Source organism: Coturnix japonica, chromosome 1 (genome assembly GCF_054131305.1).
Source record: "Coturnix japonica strain WE chromosome 1, WE-NBRP24, whole genome shotgun sequence".
Classification (NCBI taxonomy): Eukaryota; Metazoa; Chordata; class Aves; order Galliformes; family Phasianidae; genus Coturnix; species Coturnix japonica.
This window is the reverse complement of record NC_140663.1, coordinates 134,710,388-134,732,270: the sequence shown is the minus strand read 5'-3', so window position 1 is coordinate 134,732,270 and position 21,883 is coordinate 134,710,388. Positions and strand designations below refer to the sequence as shown.

Below are 21,883 nucleotides of genomic sequence, written 5' to 3'. Positions count from 1 at the left end.
GAGGTCAAGCTTTGCAATGATTTGCTCAGCCAAAACCCCTGAGTGTCCTGGGCTCTGGACACTGGAGGTGGTGTGTTTTCAGGATTGTTTGCTCAGTTGAGGAGTCTATGGGAGACTTCATCTCCTCTCATGCGACAGAAGAGACTCTCCATCCTGCCAGGACAGCTTCAGTACAACTTATGCAACAACAGATTGAAGATATTTGTTAACACCTGCATTGAAAAACGTATTTTCTATATTTTAGTACCGATGGAACAGTAACAAATATTAAACCAACCTTCAAATCGTGCTTGCTGCAGGATTTCCTCCATCCTTTTTGTATTCTCAACCTTTTTTTTTCTTTTTAAGCATTTTACATAACGTTTACCTTTGCTTATTCCTTTAACCAAAGACTCGACCCTGCTTGCTGTTTCCGTCTGGGCTATACACTCTACAAGAGGGAGCCCAGCAGCTTTCTCCTGTCTCCAGGTAATTTCCTGGTGAGCCACCAGAGGGCAGGCCGTGCTCTCTGTACAGCTCGCCTCAACCAGATTTTGACAAACCATACGAATTACAGTTAAAATCTACTAAAAGAAATCTCATAGAAATCACTACTAACTGGATTTTATTTTATTTTTTTTATTCAAGGCTACCAGAGCAGATTTTTTTCTTAGACTCAAGTATTACACTCCATAGGAAATCAGAGCATCCAGTTAATACAGCACATCATACACCAAATCTAACACACTTCACTTGTTTTGTAAAAAAAATATAAAAGAATCACCCAAATGTGGTCTAAACTTGTCTTTAATGAAGAAATATAGGGGACGTTTATAAAGAAATGTTTAAAATGGGGGTCTAGGGAGTGACACACTCAGACCCTTATCCGCAGGCCCAGTATTAACTCAGTTTGTTACCTTGAGTCCTGCGTCCCAGATTTTTTTTAAGTATTTGGGTCTAGATTCATGAAACAGTACAGGAGAGCTAAAACAGAGATGGACAAGCACCATTTTCAGCTACTGTTACAGGTTCCTAATGCAGGATTAAAACACAGGTATCAATCTATCTGTAAAGGAACTCCTGCTTTTAAACAAATTTTAGGAGAATTTGAGTCAGGATGTTTATCAATTGCTAAGAAACCAGACCAGAAGTACAGAATCATATGCAATGGACAGTGATAGGACAAGAGGGAATAGTTATAAGCTGAGACAGGAGGTTTAGGTTAGGTATTAGGAGGAAGTTTTTCACACAGAGGGTGGTGACACACTGGAACAGGTTGCCCAAGGAGGCTGTGGATGCCCCATCTCTGGAGGCATTCAAGGCCAGGCTGGATGTGACTCTGGGCAGCCTGGTCTGGTGGTTGGCGAATATGCACACAGCAGGTATTTGAAACTTGATCATTGTGGTCCATTTTAACCCAGGCCATTCTATGATTCTATGGAATGATATGATTGTGCTTCTGGAACAAAACCATGTTGTTCCCGCAGTATTTTGCCACACTGCACAAAACATTTTTAACCCCCTCTGAAAGACTACATTATTTAGAACATTTATTGATAACCATAAAATAATATGCCATTCAAATGTATACATAGAGTCTAAAATATATTCTAGCGCTACTAAATGAAATCAAAAACAAATTGAGGTGAAAAAATATATTTTGCTAATTCAGGATGTTTTTCTTCTATTTTGATTCTTAACTGTCTCGATCTAACTCTACAGAGATTTGATGACTTTTAAGTGTCACACACTCCAGATAATGTTTGGTAATGAGAAAACTCTGGTCTGTCTTGGGCATTGCACGTATGTACCCAGAGACTTCAAATATCACAATTCACAAGATAACTGGAAAAACTGAAAGAGAACAATGTAGTCAGCTGCCAAAGGCGTGTGTGATAAGGTTGGCTAAACTCTGTTCAGATTTGAATAAATCAATCAAGGTCACTTCTCAGCAGAATGAGCAAGGGAACAAAGCCAAGGCACTAGGCCTCTTCCATGTACTTTTTAGAGTTGAATCTCACATTCATAAGTGGTTCAAAACCTTTCCTCTGCCTTCGGTGCTGGAAAAGTACAAGCAGCAGAACAAGCACAGCCAAAGCTATCAGCGCTCCTCCAATTGTTGATCCAACCATGGCAGCCCATACTTGGCTTTCTTCAAGTGAACCTGGAAACATAAAACATTTGAAGTGAAGACAGACAGTGATTTCATTTCTCAAATCAAGTGGAAGGAAGCAAATTTCCCACAGCCTATTCAATGCTATTACCTGTGTCTAAGAGAACCAAGGGCAACAGTTGAAGGTGGTAATGCACTGTATAACCAACACACCATCACCAGAGACATTTCCTGCCAGAGAAGACTATGGCTGAATTTAAGTTCTTCCAAACAAATGAAAGTATTGAGAATAGGAAAGATTAACATTAAAACTTATGGTCTCATTTAATTTGGCCAAAATGATGAATGATTTAAGCAATTCTTTCTAGAGGGATGTTTCCACATGGCTGTTTCAAGCTATTTTGATCAGTGGAAAACATTCTTTTATTTATTTATTTATTTGATAGACCACAGTGCAGCCCATCATCAAGTTTTTAACAGAAAACACTGCTTAGTACAGTTCTGCTGGCCAGCTCCAGATCTCAACCTCTGTTTTTGAACCACTCCTTGACTTTATTTTGTCTTTTTCTTTATGCTTTCAGCAGCAACAATCGCCTGTTGTCCTGTTCTGAAAAATACTACAGATACCGAGGCTCTACCATTAAGGTCTGAATAAATATTCACCCAAAAATTCTTGGCGGGGTTTAAGGTGGTTAAGAAGGTGGTTAGATATTAAGGCTTAACTCCAGAGCGCTCGAGGAGATGTGACACTGACTATAAAAGCAACTAAACATTGTGTGTCCCATGCACTTTCTCTGCCAAAAAAGTGTTGAAGACAATCATTCTTTTTAATGAAGTAAATTTCCAGTGTTGTTTGCTGCTGTCTCTCAAATAAGAGCCAGGAATGCACTACATATGTTAATTCATAACTTGGTTAGGTAAAGAAGAATCAGCAAGTTATACTTGTAGATAAAGAGAGGGATTTAATGTAAAAACCTTTATTCTGTGAACATTAACTATCCATCCAGGGACAGGTACATGACTTTATGGAGAGCTAATTATTTAGGCAGGAGTTAAGAAGCAGCAGAATAGTAAACTGCCTTTGTTGCTCACTATGTTATGGCAAAGGGGGTAGCAGCACCTCCAAAGCAGAAGCAGGGACAGTGGCCCAGGAGGAAGAAAACTGAAACTCTGTAAAAGAAGTTTCTATTTTCAGGGGATATTCTAGAGAAGTCCCTGAGAAAAGCACTGCCAAGGCAACCAGCATGCCTCCATAAATCAGGATTCCCCTGCATGAACACAGCTTGAGGAGAGGGGCTTTGATCAATCACAGTCTGTAGACCTTTAAACTGTTTCCACAGATTAAAACCACAGATACATGGTAAGCACTTAGAAGAAATTTCTGACCACATGGGTTAGATAAGCACCAACTGCCTCTCAAAGGAATACAGATATGGAGAAAGAAACTGCTCAGATTTAATCCTTAGTAAAGCAGTTGAAGCATGGTTTTCATGCATTTCTTCCACTTGTGCCTTCTACACATACCTGTAGCTTGTCTTCCAAATTCATTGATTTTATGCATAAACACTTCAGTTGGAGGGGCGAAGGGACGTTCTTTTGTCCGATTTGTGCCAAAGGTAATTTCAAATGAACAGAAAAGCCTTAGGCATACAGGCAAGGAAAATCTTTTAAATTGGGCTTTTATAATACAAAGCCCCTATCTCTCCAGGGTATTCAAATTTTAACAGAGCACACCTCTACTGTGTTTCATGGAACAGTATGACCCAGGGCCCTGTGCAAAACAAATGTCTTCTAGCAACAAACCAGCTCCCTGGAAAAGTGCCTGACCTCTGACAGGTTAAAGCATTTCGTAGCAGGCAACACTAGTCCTGGGAAGAGGAGCTAAAATCAAAGGTTCCTCAGCCAAAAAGGAGCATCATTCTCAGTGCCAGAATACTTCAAGTTCATGCATTCTGCTGCAAAGCAGAAGCAAACTAAGTATAGACATTTTTGCAGCTCCCAGAGCTTACTGGATGAGTTATAACTGCTGTGGGATTGATAGCGACCAGGTGAATAGACCCATGCTTTTGGGAGCCACGCCTTATGTTCCAAATATTTGTGTCATTGAAAAGTTGAGCTGTCCTATCTCTTGGTCTCTGAGACATACCTGGCAAGTCAATGGCATAGGTGTAGCCAAGCTGCTCCGCAGTTTGGAAGAGTTGATCATTGGTTACAGGAGGAAAAAAAGGGACCATGTTGTACAGTCTGTTGTGACCAATAGGAGCCAGCTCCTCAGGCCAGGCGCTGTCAGGGGGCTGAAACCGCTTCATCCACTCATCAAAGATGGCATCAGTGAAGGAGTGAAGAACCTGAAAATTGATGCATGAGCACACATGTTTATTAGGCTCTCACTGAGCTCAACAGCATTTAAAGCAGTTCCTTAGTTCAGCATAAGGCTTAAGACAACCACACGAGGGATCGGTAAAGATGCTAAAATTAGGGGTTCAGACAACAGTCTGGGAGAGTTCAGATTAACTTCTGGTGTATTTATGCTTTTCATTTATCAACACTGAAAAAAGCTTGAAAGTACTTTACGGATAATCCTGCATATAAAATTAAAGCACAGTAAATTAAAGATTTGACAGTATATTCACTTAGGAATTCAAGAATTTTTAAGGAGAAAAGCCATAGAACATAAGTATTCAGACTAATTTCTCCATCAAAAGACTGCAAACTTGAAATAAAGGTAAGAAAGTAATGAAGTGTTATACAGTTTCTCTGTATAATCACCGTGGTTTAATTTAACAAAGAGGAAGAGAAAATTAGCATAAATTCATTAGGTGAGGAAGATATGTAGCAGAGTCAGCTGATGGCTTTTTATTTGCACTTTGCTGTTTGTGCTGCTCGCTGCAGCGCAGTAATGTACTCATGCACCAATGAAACCACTTTATTTCTATTCCTCAAGAGACCTTGATATTAGATGTGATTCTTTTTAGCTTCTGAAGTTTGAGACAAAGAAACAAACTTCTCAGTCCGCTGCTCTAAAATAATTAACTCAATTTTCAGTATTTTCTTGTTGCTGTAAAATCGTCTGGTAAAGGACATTAACTTTAGATACCACCTAATAAAAGGATTCAGGGGCCATCTGACAGGCAGCACTTCCTCCTAGAAACTTGTTCTACATTTCATAAATCACCCTGTATTTTTTTTTCCATCTTTATTTGCCCATCACACAAGTGTGGCAGAGTTAAAGGAAAAAAGTTGTCCTTTTGTAATTAAAGAATTTGTTTCTAGGGAATTCACTTCCATTTCTGCTAATTTCTGGTGAGACAGCTGCCTTGGATATGCAGCCACTGGCACTCATGCACCAGGAAAAAGCCATACCACAAAGATGGGATCATTGGCAGCTGCATGAGGGAGAGCACTGGTTCCATTCAGAAAAGAGTGAGCCAAATTATGGAGGTTCAGCATTGGTGAGTTCAGGGCTCCATCTGGTTTCTTGAAGCCTTCCAACACATTCCTGTGGACAGGTAAAAGCAGCATTAAGTAACCATATTTTGCTGACAAACACACAAATAGAAAATACCCACGATCCAGCCAGCTCTAGGACAAACCTGAAGCTGAAACTGGAATTGCGGAAAAATGGAGGGCTGTCAAACTCATGCAGGGAAAGGCATCTCCTGACATCCTCCACAGTGGGCAGCTGTTCACCCGAGTCCCTCGGCGGCCTTCGCTGGAGCAGTCCTTCATCACTCCCATTGCACAGTGTCACCAGGCGGTTGTAATCATCCAAGCTGAACATGAAACAAAAAGTAGCACAAGTTAGGAGAAAGGTTTGAAACCTGTCTTGTTGGTTTCTTTGTTTTTTGTGGGTTTTTTTTTGTTTGTTTGTTTGTTTGTTTCTTTTTTTGCTATAGCATAAAAGAAGAACAGGCTGTCCAAAGGCTGCTGGACAGTCTAAGAGAATCCTGAGCAAGGACAGTTTTTCACTCTTAGAAAGATGAAAAAAAACAAAGCAGGGAAGCCCCTCTGTGGGATGGGCTAAAGAACATAAAAGTATGACAGAAAGCAAGTTTTCACTTTCCATCCTTCACACTTCTAGAATAAAAGAGATGGCAATGTATTGCATTGTTCAGGAATTTTTGCAGATGTTGCCTATTAGTTAGTGAACCTTATATCAGGGAGGGAAAGAGAGAAAGAAGAGGAGAAAGATAGTGAAGCACTCAAGAAAAAAAATAGTTTGCTATTCACTGTAAAATGAAATGGCATTTTCAAAAAATCCTGAAATAAACAAAAGCCCTCTGCTGTTTAACCTTGACAAGACAAGAATTTAGTCATCCAGCATTCAAGAAAAAATATCTATCCTAGAGAAAAAGTACGTACAAGGGTTAAAGCCAATTGGTGCCCAAAGGCAGAATTTCAAGTAGCACTTTTAAGTATCCATTGAAAGAGACTTTCCTGAAAAGCCTAGAGCTCCTAGTGCCTTCATCTGGCTGGCTGCACGCTGCCCCAGATCTGACAGGATGTGATATGAGCATTATAACTGGCAGCATCTTATGCTGTTCTGCCCCAGTCCTGTACATGAACTCATCATCAAAGCCCTGTATTTAACCAAATCGATATATGCCTACAGACAGCTGACAGCAAGAGTGTAGTTCTCTCTGTTGTCTTCTGTGTGAAATCTCAGCTACTTTGAAGTCAGTCATAGAATCACAGAATAACGGAGTGGTTTGGGTTGGAAGGAACACCAAAGTTCGTCAAGTTCCAATCACCTGCCATGGGCAGGAACACCTCCCACTAGATCAGGTTGCCCAAAGCCCTACCCACCCTTGTCTTGAACACTTCAAAGGATGGGGCATCCACAGCTGTGTGTTTCAGTGCCTCATCACCAACACAGTGAAGAATTTCTTCCTAATATCTACTCTAAACGTACCCTCTTTTAGTTTAAAAACTTACCCCTGTCCTATCACTACACTCACTGATAAAGTATTCTTCCTCTTCTTTCCTGCAGGCCCCCTTCAGATCTGGAAGGCCATTGGAGCCTTCCCTTCTCCAGGCTGGACAACCTCAGTTCTCTCAGCCTGTCTTCACAGAAGAGGTGCTCCAGCCTTCTGCTCATACCTTGTGGCTTTCCCCTAGAACCACTTCAACAGCTCCTCATCCTCCTTCCACTGCAGGTCCAAGCTGAATGCAGTAGTGCAAGTGAGGACTCACAAGAGCAGAGAAGATGGGGACAATCACCTCCCTGACCTGCTGGTTACATGCAGCTCAGGATATGTTTGGTTTTCTGGGCTGCAAGTGTACATTGCAAGCTCATGTCTTGTTTTTCATCAACCAACACCTCTAAGTCCTACTCTGCAGAGCTGCTCTCTATCATTGCTCAGCCTGTATTTATGATTAGGATTGCCCCAGCCCAGGCACAGGACCTTGAACTCGGCCATGTTGAACTTTGTGAGGTTCACGCAGGCCCACCACTCAAGCCTGTCCAAGTCCCTCTGTATGGCATCCCTTCCCTCCAGTGTGTCTACCACACTACTCAGCTTGATGTAATCTGAAAACCTGTTGAGAGTGCACTCAATTCCACCATCCACGCTGCCAAAAAAAAGATATTGAGCAGTACTGATCCCAGTACAAACCAATGAGGAACATCACGCATCACTGGTCTCCACCTGAACATTGAGCCATTGATCACAATACTTTGAGCGTGGACATCCATTCAATTTCTTATCCACCAGGTGGTTCATCCATCAAATCTACATCACTCCATTTTAGAGAGAAGGATGTTGTGTGGGACAGTGTCATGTGCTTTGCACAAATCCAGGTAGATCACATCAGTTGCTCTTCCCTTATTGACAAACACTTTAACCCTATTTTAGAAGGCCACCAAATTCATCAGGCAGGATTTGCCTTTAGTAGAGCCATGTTGGATGTCTCTATCACATCTTTCCACATGCTTTATCATGGATTTGAGGCATTTCAAATTTTCAGGGTGTTCCATAGATTCCATAGTTCCAAATCTGCACTAAACATATCAGACTTAAGATCTCACCCAGTGAAATGAAAAAGATTTTTCAGTTCATCTCTAATTTTCAGTAATGCCAAAACAAGATTTGGTCAGTATGCAGGCTAAATATTTCCATACCTGTTGCAAACTATTTGCCACCGGGAAAATCTGGAGTTCAGGCTGATCAGCCCTGGGTCATCTGACCTTGGTGCTCCGAAGAGCTGGTCTGTGCACACATCACATGTGTTTCTACCTGTAGCAAAGTCCCAGTAGGGAAGCGCAAAGGACTCATTGCCCATCAGTCGCTGCAATGGACAGAAACGCATTAATGGAGGATCACCTTCAAAGGAAAGAGAAAGACAGCAATTCCTGCAGGTCATGTCACTGGGTATTCTGCATTCTGCTTTTCACTTGAAGGTAACTACACACACACTTCACAGTGCTGCTCCAACATTTTCAAAACACTGGGGTGTTAAGTTAGACTCAGAAAATACGCTATGACTAATTAATCTGCTGTTGGATTGCCCTCTTTTTGGCCATGTGAGCTTGTGTACCAACTCAGAGACTGAGCAGTAAAAATACCTACACCTAAATATATGAAACAAATAAATATATAACAGCATATTTGAAGAGGGAATTCCTCGATGAGGCCTTTTTGCTTGTTGTCTGCTTTCCAGCAGATGTTATCCACAGGTTTTACATAGGTGGGTGTTCTACATTTATTTTTATTTCATTAATGAACATTGCTAATCCACGTCTTCTGTTCTACTTTATGAAGAAGAAAAATCTTGACAATACCATTCATATCACTGCAGTAAGAAACTGTTCAGTCCTCAGTATCTTGAAAGCAATAGTTCCTCTTTACATAAAAAAGGATCTGTGAGCAAACACTCTTGACAGTTTGTATAAGAATCAGTCCTAGGAAATAACACCCTTGGCTGAAGCAACAAAGATGTTTAGCAAAAGAGAAGTTGTGTGAGAAAAGAAAGAGGCTGTTTAGCTAACCTGCAAGTCTCTTTCCAGCAACAGCAAATGGTACCTGTGCCATGTTACAAAGGCAGGTCCTTGATGGGAGAAATCAATAGCTGTGAAGGGGCGGCCAGGCCCTACAAAAGAAGATAAAATAAGCACTTCAACACCAAGTGGAGCTAGAAATAAAGAGAGCGCCTTCTTCTGTTGCCTGTAGCTGAGTTAAATGAGAACCTTCAGCTCTGCACCTTTGGAAAGAGTGCACAGATCAAAGGCTGCAAAGCTTACAGGGGACAAGATGGGTATTGTGAACATTTCTTATCATTTAAACTGTTGTGGGGTTTTTTTTAACAGTCTTACTGTTGAGAGTATTAGCTTGCTCTCGTATTCAGCAGCAGAAATTTCACAGCTTATCTATCAAGAGAGCATCAACACTTTCCATAGCCTGCCAATAGTAATTCAACATATCCTTTACCACATTTCGTCAAATCCTGCTTGTTGTTTCTCTTCAGGGTTGGCTTCCAATCTTCCCAAAGAAGATTTTGAAGAAAAAAAAAGGTAAAGAGATGAGGGGGTTTTTTTGCAGCAATTCTTATGGAGGTGAAGCAGGAACCTGGCCAGGGGAAATCTGGTAGTTTTTATTTTGGCTGCAGTCCTGACCACTGTTCCCCTTACTGGCCTTGAGAAGTTAAGCAAAAGAGCTGCCCTCACAATTTCAACTATCCTCAGTGAAACCAAGGTGTATTTTCTTCAAAAAGCGTAATGACAAATTAGATCCATCTTTCCTTGGCTGTCTGATCCCACCATCTTTTTCATTTTTCCAAATAAATTCTTATCTTAGCAAAAAACCAACAAATGCTACTTGATACAACATATTTTAACCCTACATGAAAGAAAGCACAAAACTATCTGTAATGCCTTTTGTACAGAAATACTATTTGCCATGCAGAACATAAAGGCTAGCTAAGCTTCTAGAATTAAGTCTCATGCAAGATTTCATGAAGAATCCACTTTTTGTCATGCTAGAAATCCAACAAATATTGAGGTTTCTTCTGAGATCCATAAATAATTCTAACCTTATTTCTTTTCATGACTGGATAATTTCTATTGCCCAACAGGCCACAATAGTTGTAATAATGAAAAAAAAGAAAAAAAAAAAAAAAAAGAAAGAAAGAAGAAAAGAAAAAAAGGAAAAATAGAGACATACCTAAAAAAGTGATCCTCAAGAACAGAACCTCGGGCACTAACTGTTTGATCTGACAACACAGATCAAACAACACATCACCTTGATGTTTCCCAGAATACAAAAAGCTTCCCAGTGTCTGAGTGATAGTATTGGAGGCAATTAATTCTTCTCCAAAGAGAGTTTTTGATTGATTCCTGTCTGACACAGCAGTTGTTTCTTAAAATGATAATTAATCTAGCAAGTTTTAAAAGTATATGCTTTCAAGATGCAAAAACATCTATAAAGAATGCACGGTCTTTTGATGGGTACATGGTTCACCAAGTTTGGGAAGATATATTTTCTATTCAAAATTAACCCACTTCTCTCCTCACTCAAGTATTCAAAAAAGATGTGAAAATTCAAATTTATAGATCTCTACAAAGCCAGATAAGTCATCATTCATGGTTTCATTTTTGACAAGAACTATTTCAAGACATATAGCAATTTTGCAATAAAGGCGTCAGAGAAAAATCACATAGAAATGATGTGCTTTGACACCTACCTTCATCGCCTTAGTGCAGTCAGCATCATAATTTTAATATCTAATTAACTGACATCCTTCTCCACATCTTTCTTTACTACAGCATTTGGAGAAAAGCAGTCTAGTGGGAGAAATCTCACCATACACATGGGACATTGAAACAGTAGGGGACTCAAACCACACTAAGATTCACTTATTACTGCAGAAAGCTTCAACCCACATAGAGGTTTATTTATCCCTGCAGCAGCACTGGAAGTTGTTTCTTCCACTTTTCCTGTGACTGTCTTATCACCTGAAGAACCTTTGCTCTGGCTAGACTAGAGAATACTCAATATGGCCTCAAGTTGAAGCAGGGTAAGTTTAGGTTGGATATCGGGAAAAACTTCTTTACAGAAAGGATGGTTAAGCATTGGAATGGGCTCCCCAGGGAGGTGGTTGAGTCACCATCCCTGGATGTGTTTATAAGCCATTTGGATGTGGTGCTCAGGGACATGATTCTGGACTGGGAACATCCTTCTAAAGAGGGTCATTGACTGACCACACTTTGGTTCACCAATTGGAGTTATCTTGGAACCTGTGAGCTGCCACCCTGTGAGATAGAAGAGGCATCAGAATTCATTGGAGCATTCCTTCACTGGGACCAGATTACAGCAGGCCCAAAGCTCATCTGAACCACCCTCAGCTGTAAACTGCTGGCTCCTCGGCACCAACTGTTTTACTACACAGACCTGGGCCTCACTGCCTGCTAAGTAATGCAGCTGTGGTAAGCATACTTAGAATTGTTCAGCAATTGTACTTTTCACCCTTTCATTTACCTACAAAGGCCCTTGGACAAGAAAAGCACCAACCTAGGAGTGTGTCTCTGACAGAGTAGTAATGAAGCCAAACGAAGTAATTATAAATACTACAGTTGGCAATTTGTGGTTCCTCTCCAGTGGGACCAAGCAGACTCAACCAGTGCTGAGTTGCAATCACATAGTCCGGGTGGATGGTAGTCTTTGCACGGTCTAGAGCATCGAAGAACTGCTCCCTCTCCTCCGCTGTCAAGGAATGGATGTTCTTCCTGACAACTGGTGGCTTCTTCACACTGCAGTCAGGGCCAGTCCAACCAAATTTGCAGTCACCACAGTTATAGCCAGCAAAGTTTCCTGAATGAAGAGAAAGACAGAAGACATGAAATTATGAACCAGAGAGAACTAAGACTGAAATGCAGAAGAATTATGAATTATCTTTCTTTTTCCCCAAACATTTCAGTTCCTGGAAGGGGCAGCAACTGAACAGACTGGCAGCTGCCAGCTGGTTAACTAGAAGGATGGCTTGCATCCCAGAGCAGGGTCAGGGCCAAGAATCACTCAGCTGGTTGGGGAGGAAATGCACTGGATAATGGGCTTGATGCCCCAGGGCACTAAGAGCTCCATGAAGCCTTCAGGCATGTGAGGAGCCTAAGCCTCTAGAAGAACAGAGGGCTAAGCTCTCCAGGTTAAGCAGGTGATTAAATGCTTTGCTTGATTGGTTCTCAAGTGCTCCCAGACTTCCAGGATCAAACTCAAAAAAGAAAGAGAAGGGAAAAAAAAACACTGACAATCAAAACAGTTCTCTTAATGACAAAGCCTAGGAAAAACTACTGTCTGTTAGCAGTGTCTCCAGGAGCTAGCACAGTACGGCAGAGGCACTGGGCATGCTGCTGGTCACACTTTAAAAATGTTAAGAATTAAATAGTGCTGAGACAGTAGCCTGAGAAATAACACAACACCATCATTCCCCACTGGCATAATTCCTTAGGCAAGTAATCAGCTCTGCTCTCCTCTATTAACTTGGATCCTCAAAAGCAATGGAAGATCCTGAGGAAACAGAGCTTACTTTAAGCAAAGCACAGACACCATGGCCCTCTGCCCACCATGGCAGAGCACCAGAAGCAGCAGAGTGGCTCCTCTGCAGCTCCCTTTGCTTTGGCTGGAGGAGAGAGGGAGAGCCATTCCAGCAGTGCATACCTGCCTCCATCCCATGCACAGGAGTACAGATTGCAAAGCATCAGTGTGGGACGGTGAGCACTGATGCTAAGGGGAAGGAGGGTGTGAGGAGACAGGGCTCCTCTGGGATCTCTTTTCAGTTCTCCAAAAGTACACTGAAACTCTCTCCAACTTCAGCTACACATACATGCTCCTCTATGACTATACCAACTCTCTATCAAAATGCCATAAAACCTCACTGCTCCCCACACATATCTGTGCAGACTGATCCAAATGGGCTTGGGGTTAATACAGAGGTGGAGAAGTGGCCTATGAAGAGTTCCTGGAGGAGCAAGATGTCCCTAGGCAATAGTCTTCAGTCTGTGAGCAAAACAGCTGAAAACACAAAAGTGGGATTTTAGATTGTCAGGGCCTATAGGGCCTAATACCAATTTAAAAGACCTCCAAGATTATGATGGATGTTGCTCAGAAGGCTATATAGATAATGGCTAGCTACTGGGTAAGAAATGCTGAGCTATAAACATCTGTGACAGACTCCTGTGAGACACACCAAGAGGTCATGAGAACTTAGTTGTAGGTTCAGAGAATTTACGATTACTACAGAGGCAAGATCAATAGGTTATAATGAAGCTCAAGTCCATCTTAGGGACCAGAAGGGTAAAGACTTTTAACTAGGTTTGGGATCATACAAAACCCAGTGGCACATCACAATGACAGTTTCCAAGTGTATGGCTTACATTCCTCCCCAGCGCAGGTAGGAGCAGCTGGACACAGTTGTCATGTTCCAGCAAGCAAAGAAGAAATCAGAAGCTGTGGGTCTGCATCATTTTAGTGGGCTAATGGCTTATGTCAGGAAATAAACAAGCAGTTGTAGCTGTTGTCCCTCTCATCCAAAGGTACAACTCCTACCTTTTTAAAAGAAGAATGGCAAAGCAGGAATTAACCACTGACAAATTCTTTCAACAACCTTTTTTGAGATCAGCAGTCACACTTTCATCTATTTGTAGCATTGGATAAGCATCACGTTGAATTGTTTGTGTGCATCCTGGAAGCAATACACTAACAGAAACAAAACTAGTGCAGGACTGGGTTTGTTCTAGTCATCTCTCAGTGAGCATCCTTTATCTCTAAAAAGCCCTACTTAGGCATACTCTATGCACCTCTTCAGACTGTGCAAAGAGATTTACAAAAGCCTGAAATGATGAGTCATTTTCATGGGAAAGAAACTTTTCTCTATAGATGTGGCTCCCATAGTTAAGTGAACCAACAATTCCTTGTCCAATGTCCTCACTCAGGTGTTAATTATATCGGTGCTCTGTAGGATTTTCTCCCTCAACAGCCAGACCTATAATGCAATCCCAGGGGTCTTTTGTTCCACCACTTCACCAGACGTATTTCAATGAAACATGAGCTTTTACTGTGCAAGAAATAGATGAAGACTACAAGAGGCTGGAATCTATCTCCAGGCAAAGAAGTATTTCATTCTGCAGTATTTCTGTTGTGTCAGACATTTTTGTAATGTCCACATCTGTTTGGCAATATTGTCTTATCAGAAATACACACAACAATACTTCATGAAATTAAAAGATGGTTTTTTTTGTCATTTTCTTTCAACAGTCTCCATGCATCATGGAACTGTCAGCATGCAGCAGCTAGCATGGCAATAAGTGGATGGAGGTTTGCGGTATTCCCCACTTTGCAAATACAAATGACTGCAGTAGACAGATGCAGGTTTTTTATGTTTAAGCCAAAGCACTTTTCCAGTATTTGTTTCTAAAACATTCTACTGGGCCACTGGTGCGGATATAATGCATAGCTGTCTTCAAAAACTTCATTATCTTGTGGATTTTCCGCATGATAGCACTGTGAAATGTATATATCAGTTTCTTACAACTTAACTCCAACATCTGCTACTCTGGCAATGGTGGACCTCAGTGACATAGCCCTAGGGGATTAGAAGTAAATCCATATTATCATCAACATATCAACAGACATTTTCAGCTAGATATAGAGAGCCTTCCAAGAACCTTTTGAAATCCTTCTGCCTTTAGTAACTAATGTGTATTAACTCAGGGTACTATCTCTCAGAAACCATCCAAAAGGTAATTTGATGTAATTTTCACCTCTTAGGATTCCCAGACAATATAGTGTAGAAGGCTGTTCTTGCAAATAGGTCATGGCACAGCTGGGTTCAGCTCACTGCTTCTGGGAATGACAACTGCACTGCTGCTGAACAAAAATTAATCTGGAGCATCATTTCCAATAACTATTTTACTTGGAGATAGGATCACATATCTTAGGAGCTTTTCTGTGTCTATTCACGTCACTAGTAATTATGCTCTTCCTAATCTCATCAACTTAGTTAGTAATCTCATCAACTTAGTGTCTCTTCTTTGGCATTACGAGCCCACCTAACTGACCATTTTCTGCCTTCTTTTGGAAACTTGTTTCTTTGTACATGGCTCTGGTGAGATGGCACCTTGAATACTGTGTTCAGTTTTGAGATCCTTGATTCTGGAAGGATATCGAGTTATTGGAAGAGGTACAGAGAACAGCAAAGAAGATGGGGAAAGAACCAGAAAACAATTGCTACAGATAATGGGATTATCTGAGGGAACTAGCATTGTTTAGTCTGGAAGAAAACAAGGCAAAGGGGACATCTAATCTCTCTCTACAACTAACTGAAAGGAGGTTGCATTGAAGAGTGTTAGCCTCTTTTCTTAGGTTACAAATGATACAATGCAAGGAAACAGCCTTAGTTTCAATCAGAAGAGGTTTAGATTAGACACTGGGAATAATTTCTTCACAGAGAGGGTCCTGAAGCACTAGAACAGGCTGCAGAGGAAAGTGGTAAAGTCTCCACCCTGGAGAAATTTAAAAGATGTGAAGACATGGCACTAAAGGACATGGTATAGCCATCACAGTACAGTACAAACTTCCAGCACCAGGCCAAAGAAGAAGACAAGCTTTCTCTTGCAATACAATAATGCCAGGCCTCATACCAGTTTGAAGACTGTGGAGCATGTTGCCAGTCTTGGCTAGACTGTCCTACCACACCCACCGTGTAGTCTAGATTTGGCACCTCCTGACTTCTGTGTGTTTGGGCTGATGAAGGACAAACTACATGGGTAACATTTTCCTAGCAATTATGCCATCATAGCAGCTGGGAACCACCGGTGAAAATGCATAGCTAATAGTGGTAACTGTTGAAAAGCAGTGTCTTGTAGCTGAGAATTTGCTTTCTCAAATAGAGTTATTGTGTTCTTTGTATATGCTGTAGCTTTCATGAAAATAAATAGGAGGTATTACTTTCAGAGTAAAATACGTAATTCAGTGTTATAACCATATTGCCTTACAACAAGTGTAATTTATAACTACTTCTAAAGCTTCTTCTTGTCTAGTGGGAAGGCCAGCATATCAGCTACAAGACTTAACTGGCCATGTGCTTACAGTCAAAAAATAGAGTTTAAACTTCCTGTCCCCAGCCTGTCCATACATTGTACAGGAATGTTGAAATATTATTTTTTCTTTAAAAAATTCTACAAAAGCCCACTAAAAGTTCACATGCCAACCTCAGAAAGTAGTGGGAAAAAATATGAATGATAATTACTTTTAACTCCTCCATGAACTCAAGCTATGTCATTGTCTGATCAACATCATGATCCGTAGTAACAACCACATGACTGACTACAGTACTACTTTCACAATAATCTTCTGTAAGGGGGGTTTATAATGCTGTTCCAGATTTATACACTACAGTTTTGTCCTTTAGAACTTAAAATAGTACCTACTTCATAAGTCTTCGAAAATAGTATTCTTCTAAACCAAATTTAACTGTCCTATCACAGTACTGCTTTTTTGTATAATTAGCTATATATGTCCATTTTCAGGGTTAATTAAAACAGGAGATTCAACATTTTGCCCAGTTCAGCCCTTATGGCTTATATGCATTGAGTACAACAAATGATAGTATTCCCCTTCACATACTACAGCGCAGTCAGGAACTGTCATTAGGTCATTTCAGTTTGAGAATTTATATAAACTGAATTAATTTTAGGTGCCATTAAATGAATTTCAGAACGCATAAAATAGATTCAGGATTGAAATTAGACAGGAACTAAACCTTCATTGTTACTTCCTAACAACATTCATGCCATAACCACAGTTATTTCCTAGAAATGATGCTGTCAGCAATACATTGCTAGGAACATACAGCAAGCAGCTGACAACAGCCTTACAATTGTCTTTTTGATCATGACTCTTTGTTTAAAAAAATAATAATAATAATAAATAAAAATAAAAAATAGAAAGAAAGAAAGAAAGAAAGAAAGAAAGAAAGAAAGAAAGAAAGAAAGAAAGAAAGAAAGAAAGAAAGAAAGAAAGAAAGAAAGAAAGAAAGAAAGAAAGAAAGAAAGAAAGAAAGAAAGAAAGAAAGAAGTAAAACTGGATCTTTCTGTTTTTCTAATCTTATTCCATTACATTTGTCCCAGTGGAGGAAAGACTAACGTATATTATCTGTTAAAGCCAAGACATCGAAAGGAAATGCTTTTTTTTCTTTCCCATACAAAAATTAAATTAACTTGAGAAAACTATAAAAATAATCAATAAAACAATAACCAACCAATCATGATTATTGGTTTATGTTTGGGATTTTCCTTTTTTTTTTTCAGAAATGTTCAGTATCCGGACTTAGATGGATATTATTCTCAGATTTTTGTCCAACACATGGCCAAATTTTCAGCAATCCTTTTATCTTTAGCTATTAAGTTTCTAGGAGAAAGCTCAAACTGAGCACTTACTGCAATAACTAGAATCCCTTTATGGTAAATACTGGTCATCATCAATGTGGCACAGTTCAATGGTGCTGTCTAATTTATGTAATCAGCCACACAGAAGCAGGAGTTCCCGTGACTGTTGTTTATGCCACATCTGAACAACAAATTAGGCAATGCCAAGATGGCACTGGGACACAGCTGTTCATAATGTTAAACTTTAGAAAGAGTACTAGCATAGACTGGAGTTTGCACTGGTCAGGAACCATTCAGATAGGTGGTTTGTGCTAGAAGTTAATTTGGAAAATTAGGTTGTAGTACAGATGTGAACTGTTCCATCTCCACTTGAACAAACGTATTTAACTGACAGTCATAGGTAGCACAGTTGTGGATGCCTAATGAAGAACACACATTACAGAACTTAAAACCGGCCTGCAGACAAACTCATGTAAAACAGAGAAAAAATGATAAGGAAAATCTAAGAGATACAGAAAACACAATCACTGCCATTGTAAATACATCAAATCAAAGCCAAATGCAATTATGAACTGTTTAGCATAATCATAGAAATGCTTTTTCATACAGCATCAAGTTGACCACAGCATAACAGAACCCAGGAAACCTTTCTTAAAGTCATCCTATGGCTACCAGTTCTTTGCAGAAATGCTAAATTTAATCTCATGGGCTGAAATCTTATGTAATGTCTTTCTCAGATTGATTACAGCTTTTTTTAATAATGAGACCTATGGTATATTTTAGACAAAAATAGGTCTGTTATTCCTAAGAATCAGGTTGAAGGAAAGTAGGCTACTTTTCCCCATGCTGGGGACTTCAAACTGCTTTATATTTCCAACAAGAAATCCCAAGGTGCTTTTGAAATCTATCTAACAGGCACCTTCAGTGCTAGAGACATGCCTTTTACCTGACTCATACCCTACCAGCCCTGCAAAGAGTCTGAGTGGAGACTGGGTTCCTGCTGATTTTAACCCTCCTTAAATGAGGGCTGCACTTCAAATAAGGACCTGTGTCCTTAGCCTATCTTGACCTCTCCTTCTTACTCTCTTCCTGGTGCCATTACTAATGAACTAGTCTTAATAACAACTGGTCCTTTGGGTCAGCTTACCCTTCAAGCACATCAGCTTCCTGACCTATTCCATGTAAAGTCATGTGTGGAAAAAGGGATGGAGATATAGAGAGAAAAGATAGTGTAGCCTCTTTGGCAGTGACGTAGAGCCAAGGAATCAGCTTGGAACACAGCACCATAGTGTCCAAAACTCCATGGAAAAAGGTGATGAGGGACTAGGAGAAAATTTCAATGCCCAAAATATTGCATGATGCGAAGTTCTTTTTCAGTTCTTGCTCTGAAGCCCCCATACAGTAACTATCACGTCTTAGCCATAAGCATTATCATATTTTTAGGAAAATGATGATACTAAAAGCCCTCTTAGAGTCATAGGATAACTTAGGTTGAAAAAGACTCTCAAGACCATAATCATCAAACACTACCAAGTCTGCCACTAAGCCATGTCCCTAAATGCCATGTCCACAAATCTTTCCAGGGGTGGGGACTCCTTCAATTTCCTGGCACCCTTTCTGTGAAGAAATTCTCCCTGATATCCAATCTAAACCTCCTCCAGTGCAACATGAAGCCATTACCTCCCAACCTATCATTTGCGCCCTGAGGAAAGAGACTGACTCTGTCCTCTGCTGAAACCTCCTTCTAGGCAGCTGGAGTAACGAGGTCTTCTCTCAGACTTCTTTTCTCCAGACTAAACAATGTCAGTACCTTCAGCCACTCCTCACATCCTGTTTTCTAGTTCCTTCGATGGCTTCTTGATGCCTTACACCACCTGGGATCTTTACGACCTTCAGAGAAATGCTCACAGATACGTTCTTCCCCATTCCCCCCAACCCATACCCCTTCTCACCTGTGCACCGACAGCTCTGGTTGAAGAACTTGAGAGGCCACCTTTCCCGGTCATCCACATTTCGAAGGGTGTAGGGACCGCTCCAGGGCTGGGTGTCCACCTGCACACCCTGGCACCATCCCCTGCCCTGCAGGGACCCACACACATTGCCTGGATCTGGCCCCAAGGCTGGGCAGCAGCGCTTTGACCGAATGGCCTCCACCGTCATGCAGACACGGGGAAACTGTGCTTCTGCCCAGGGAATACAACAGCAGCTCAGGTAGCTCAGCCCAACCCAAAAAAGCCACTTCAGGGCACCCATTGCTATGTGCAGCCTCTCCGCCGGACCCAAGTGAGTGGAGAACAGAGATCTCCTTTGTGGGACAACCTGGTCCGGCAGCAACTCCCCTGGGATAATCCCTCTCACTGCTGAGGATGCTGGTGTCGGGTATTTGTTTAATCCTGGTCTCTAATTGCCTTGAATGCCATTGAAAAGACAGAGTTTTGGCTCTGCAGAGCCTGCCCAACAGCCACAGCTTTAAGCAGGGCTTATGTAGAGGTTGGGAGAAGCCCTCATTAGAGGGATTAGCACAGCACAAATCCTCGTGTTTTGCACATGACAACAAGGGCAGAAAAGACGCCCAAGTCCTGAGGGCTCTGGCAACTTGTCAAGAGGGTGAATGCCTCGGATTTATTTCTCCAGGTTTTGTCAGGCTTTCATGCACTTTGAGAAAGCGATGGTCTCATTTTAGCTGAGGTGGCTGGAGAAACTTTTCAAACAAAACCCTGTAAGCAGAGATAAACAGAAGGGGAAAACCTCTTCTTTTTGTAGTTTATTCACTGTTAGAAAACACTTTCCATGAAAGCAGCAGACAGTAGAAAATGAACTGGGAGCACAGAGGATATAGATGCATCATTAACGAAAATTAATAAACCCAGTAGCAACAGTTTGGATCGGAGACTCCATCTGCTGACTGCAGAATTCCAGTTCTTGTACCATAAATATTTTAGTGGAAAGTGGAGAAGGATTCATCTCTTAATAGCCTCTTTGCATACAAAATAAATTATTTAATTGTTTTTAAAGGGGTTAGTAGTAATTGTTCACTCCCTAATCTTTTCTCTGCCATTACACCAGAAATAACTGTAGGGCTGGTCTGGCTGACAGGCTCACAATAGTCACAGCTGAGCATTTATTACCCACCTGGCAGGGCATCGTCTGTAAGATCAATACATATACCAGACATGCAGATAAGCGGTTTTGCTCAAGACATAGAGAAAAATGACTCTGAAAAGTTACTAGCATGCAACAGTTCTTGCCCATGATGCAACTCTGGTGCTAAAAGAATAAATCTCTTCAATCAAAAGTAAGAAGTTAAAGACCTCTAAGATTATCTTGTTCAGTCACCAACTCATCCCCACCAAGATCATTAACCACATCCCTCAGAGCCACATCTACCCATTTCTTGAACACCTCCAGGTCTGGTGACTCCACCACCTCCCTGGGCAGCCCATTCCAGCACTTGACCACTCTTCCCAAGAAGAAATTCTTCCTAATATCCAACCCGAACTTCTCCAGGTGCAACTTGAGGACGTCACCTCTCAGCCTATCATTAATTAGCTGGGACAAGAGGCTTATCCTTAAAATATGAAATGGGTTTAAACTCACCTCCCTTAGAATTCAATCTACCTGCAAATGCCATTTTTCTGCTGCTGTCCTTGGTGTTGTTATCCTAAGTTGTCCTAATGTGGAAAGCTAAACTAATCATTGGAAAAATATGTTGAAGAAACTCGGAAGATACAAATGGAGGCACTAACTCAAAAAACAGTCTGAATTATGCCCCCTCACTATACTACTCACTTTTCTGGTTTAGGTAAAAAATCAGCCCTTGAATCTAGGTTAGGCAAAGTCTTGAGACAATGTTATGAACACACCTAATTACTGCAATTAAAAGTGAAAGTAGGAAAAACAAGTAACTTTGAAAGAAGTTGGATAAAAGTACGAAGAACGGGAATAGCAGATAGATGGCACTATGAAGATGAGTTAGCAGGGGAAAGAAATCACGTTAAAAGTAGAAGTGTAGCATGTTATTTTTCTTCTGAGACCTACTTCTTAGACCTCGGGGCCCTCGATGTGAGAACACTTGGACAGGCAAATACACAGATCCCACACCATATCAGTAACTGTTCCAAGCCTATTCATCCCATTGCATGACATGTAGTGCCTTTTGAGCAACATTTCAAAAAGACTGTTGTCCTTTGCTATCCAGAATTTACCACAGCATCCCCTCAGCTATTTGGTTAAATAAAGGAGCCGTTATTAGGGCTACACAATATTAACACTATACCAATTTTACAACATCATGTTGAATGACTTTTTATTTACTATGGGGTTTTCCTGTCTCTTGAAAATGAGTGTCTCTGTGAATCGGCACTGCTGATGAGAGCTGCTTCTCTACAGCTATCAAAGAACCTTTCAAACAACTG

The 21,883-nt window shown here is 40.9% G+C and overlaps 1 protein-coding gene across 1 annotated transcript; it reads right to left on the bottom strand.

Annotated features, from left to right (window-relative positions):
- Positions 1–602: 602 nt before the first annotated feature.
- On the bottom strand, positions 603–19,931 carry DCT (dopachrome tautomerase). Its single transcript, XM_015851575.3, has 8 exons — positions 19,421–19,931; positions 11,599–11,898; positions 9,081–9,181; positions 8,214–8,380; positions 5,686–5,865; positions 5,456–5,591; positions 4,239–4,440; positions 603–2,143 (listed from the first exon to the last, which is right to left on the bottom strand). The coding sequence occupies exons 1-8, from the start codon at positions 19,719–19,721 to the stop codon at positions 1,962–1,964; spliced, it is 1,569 nt and encodes a 522-aa protein (XP_015707061.2). The 5' UTR covers positions 19,722–19,931; the 3' UTR covers positions 603–1,961.
- Between the last annotated feature and the right edge of the window lie 1,952 nt (positions 19,932–21,883).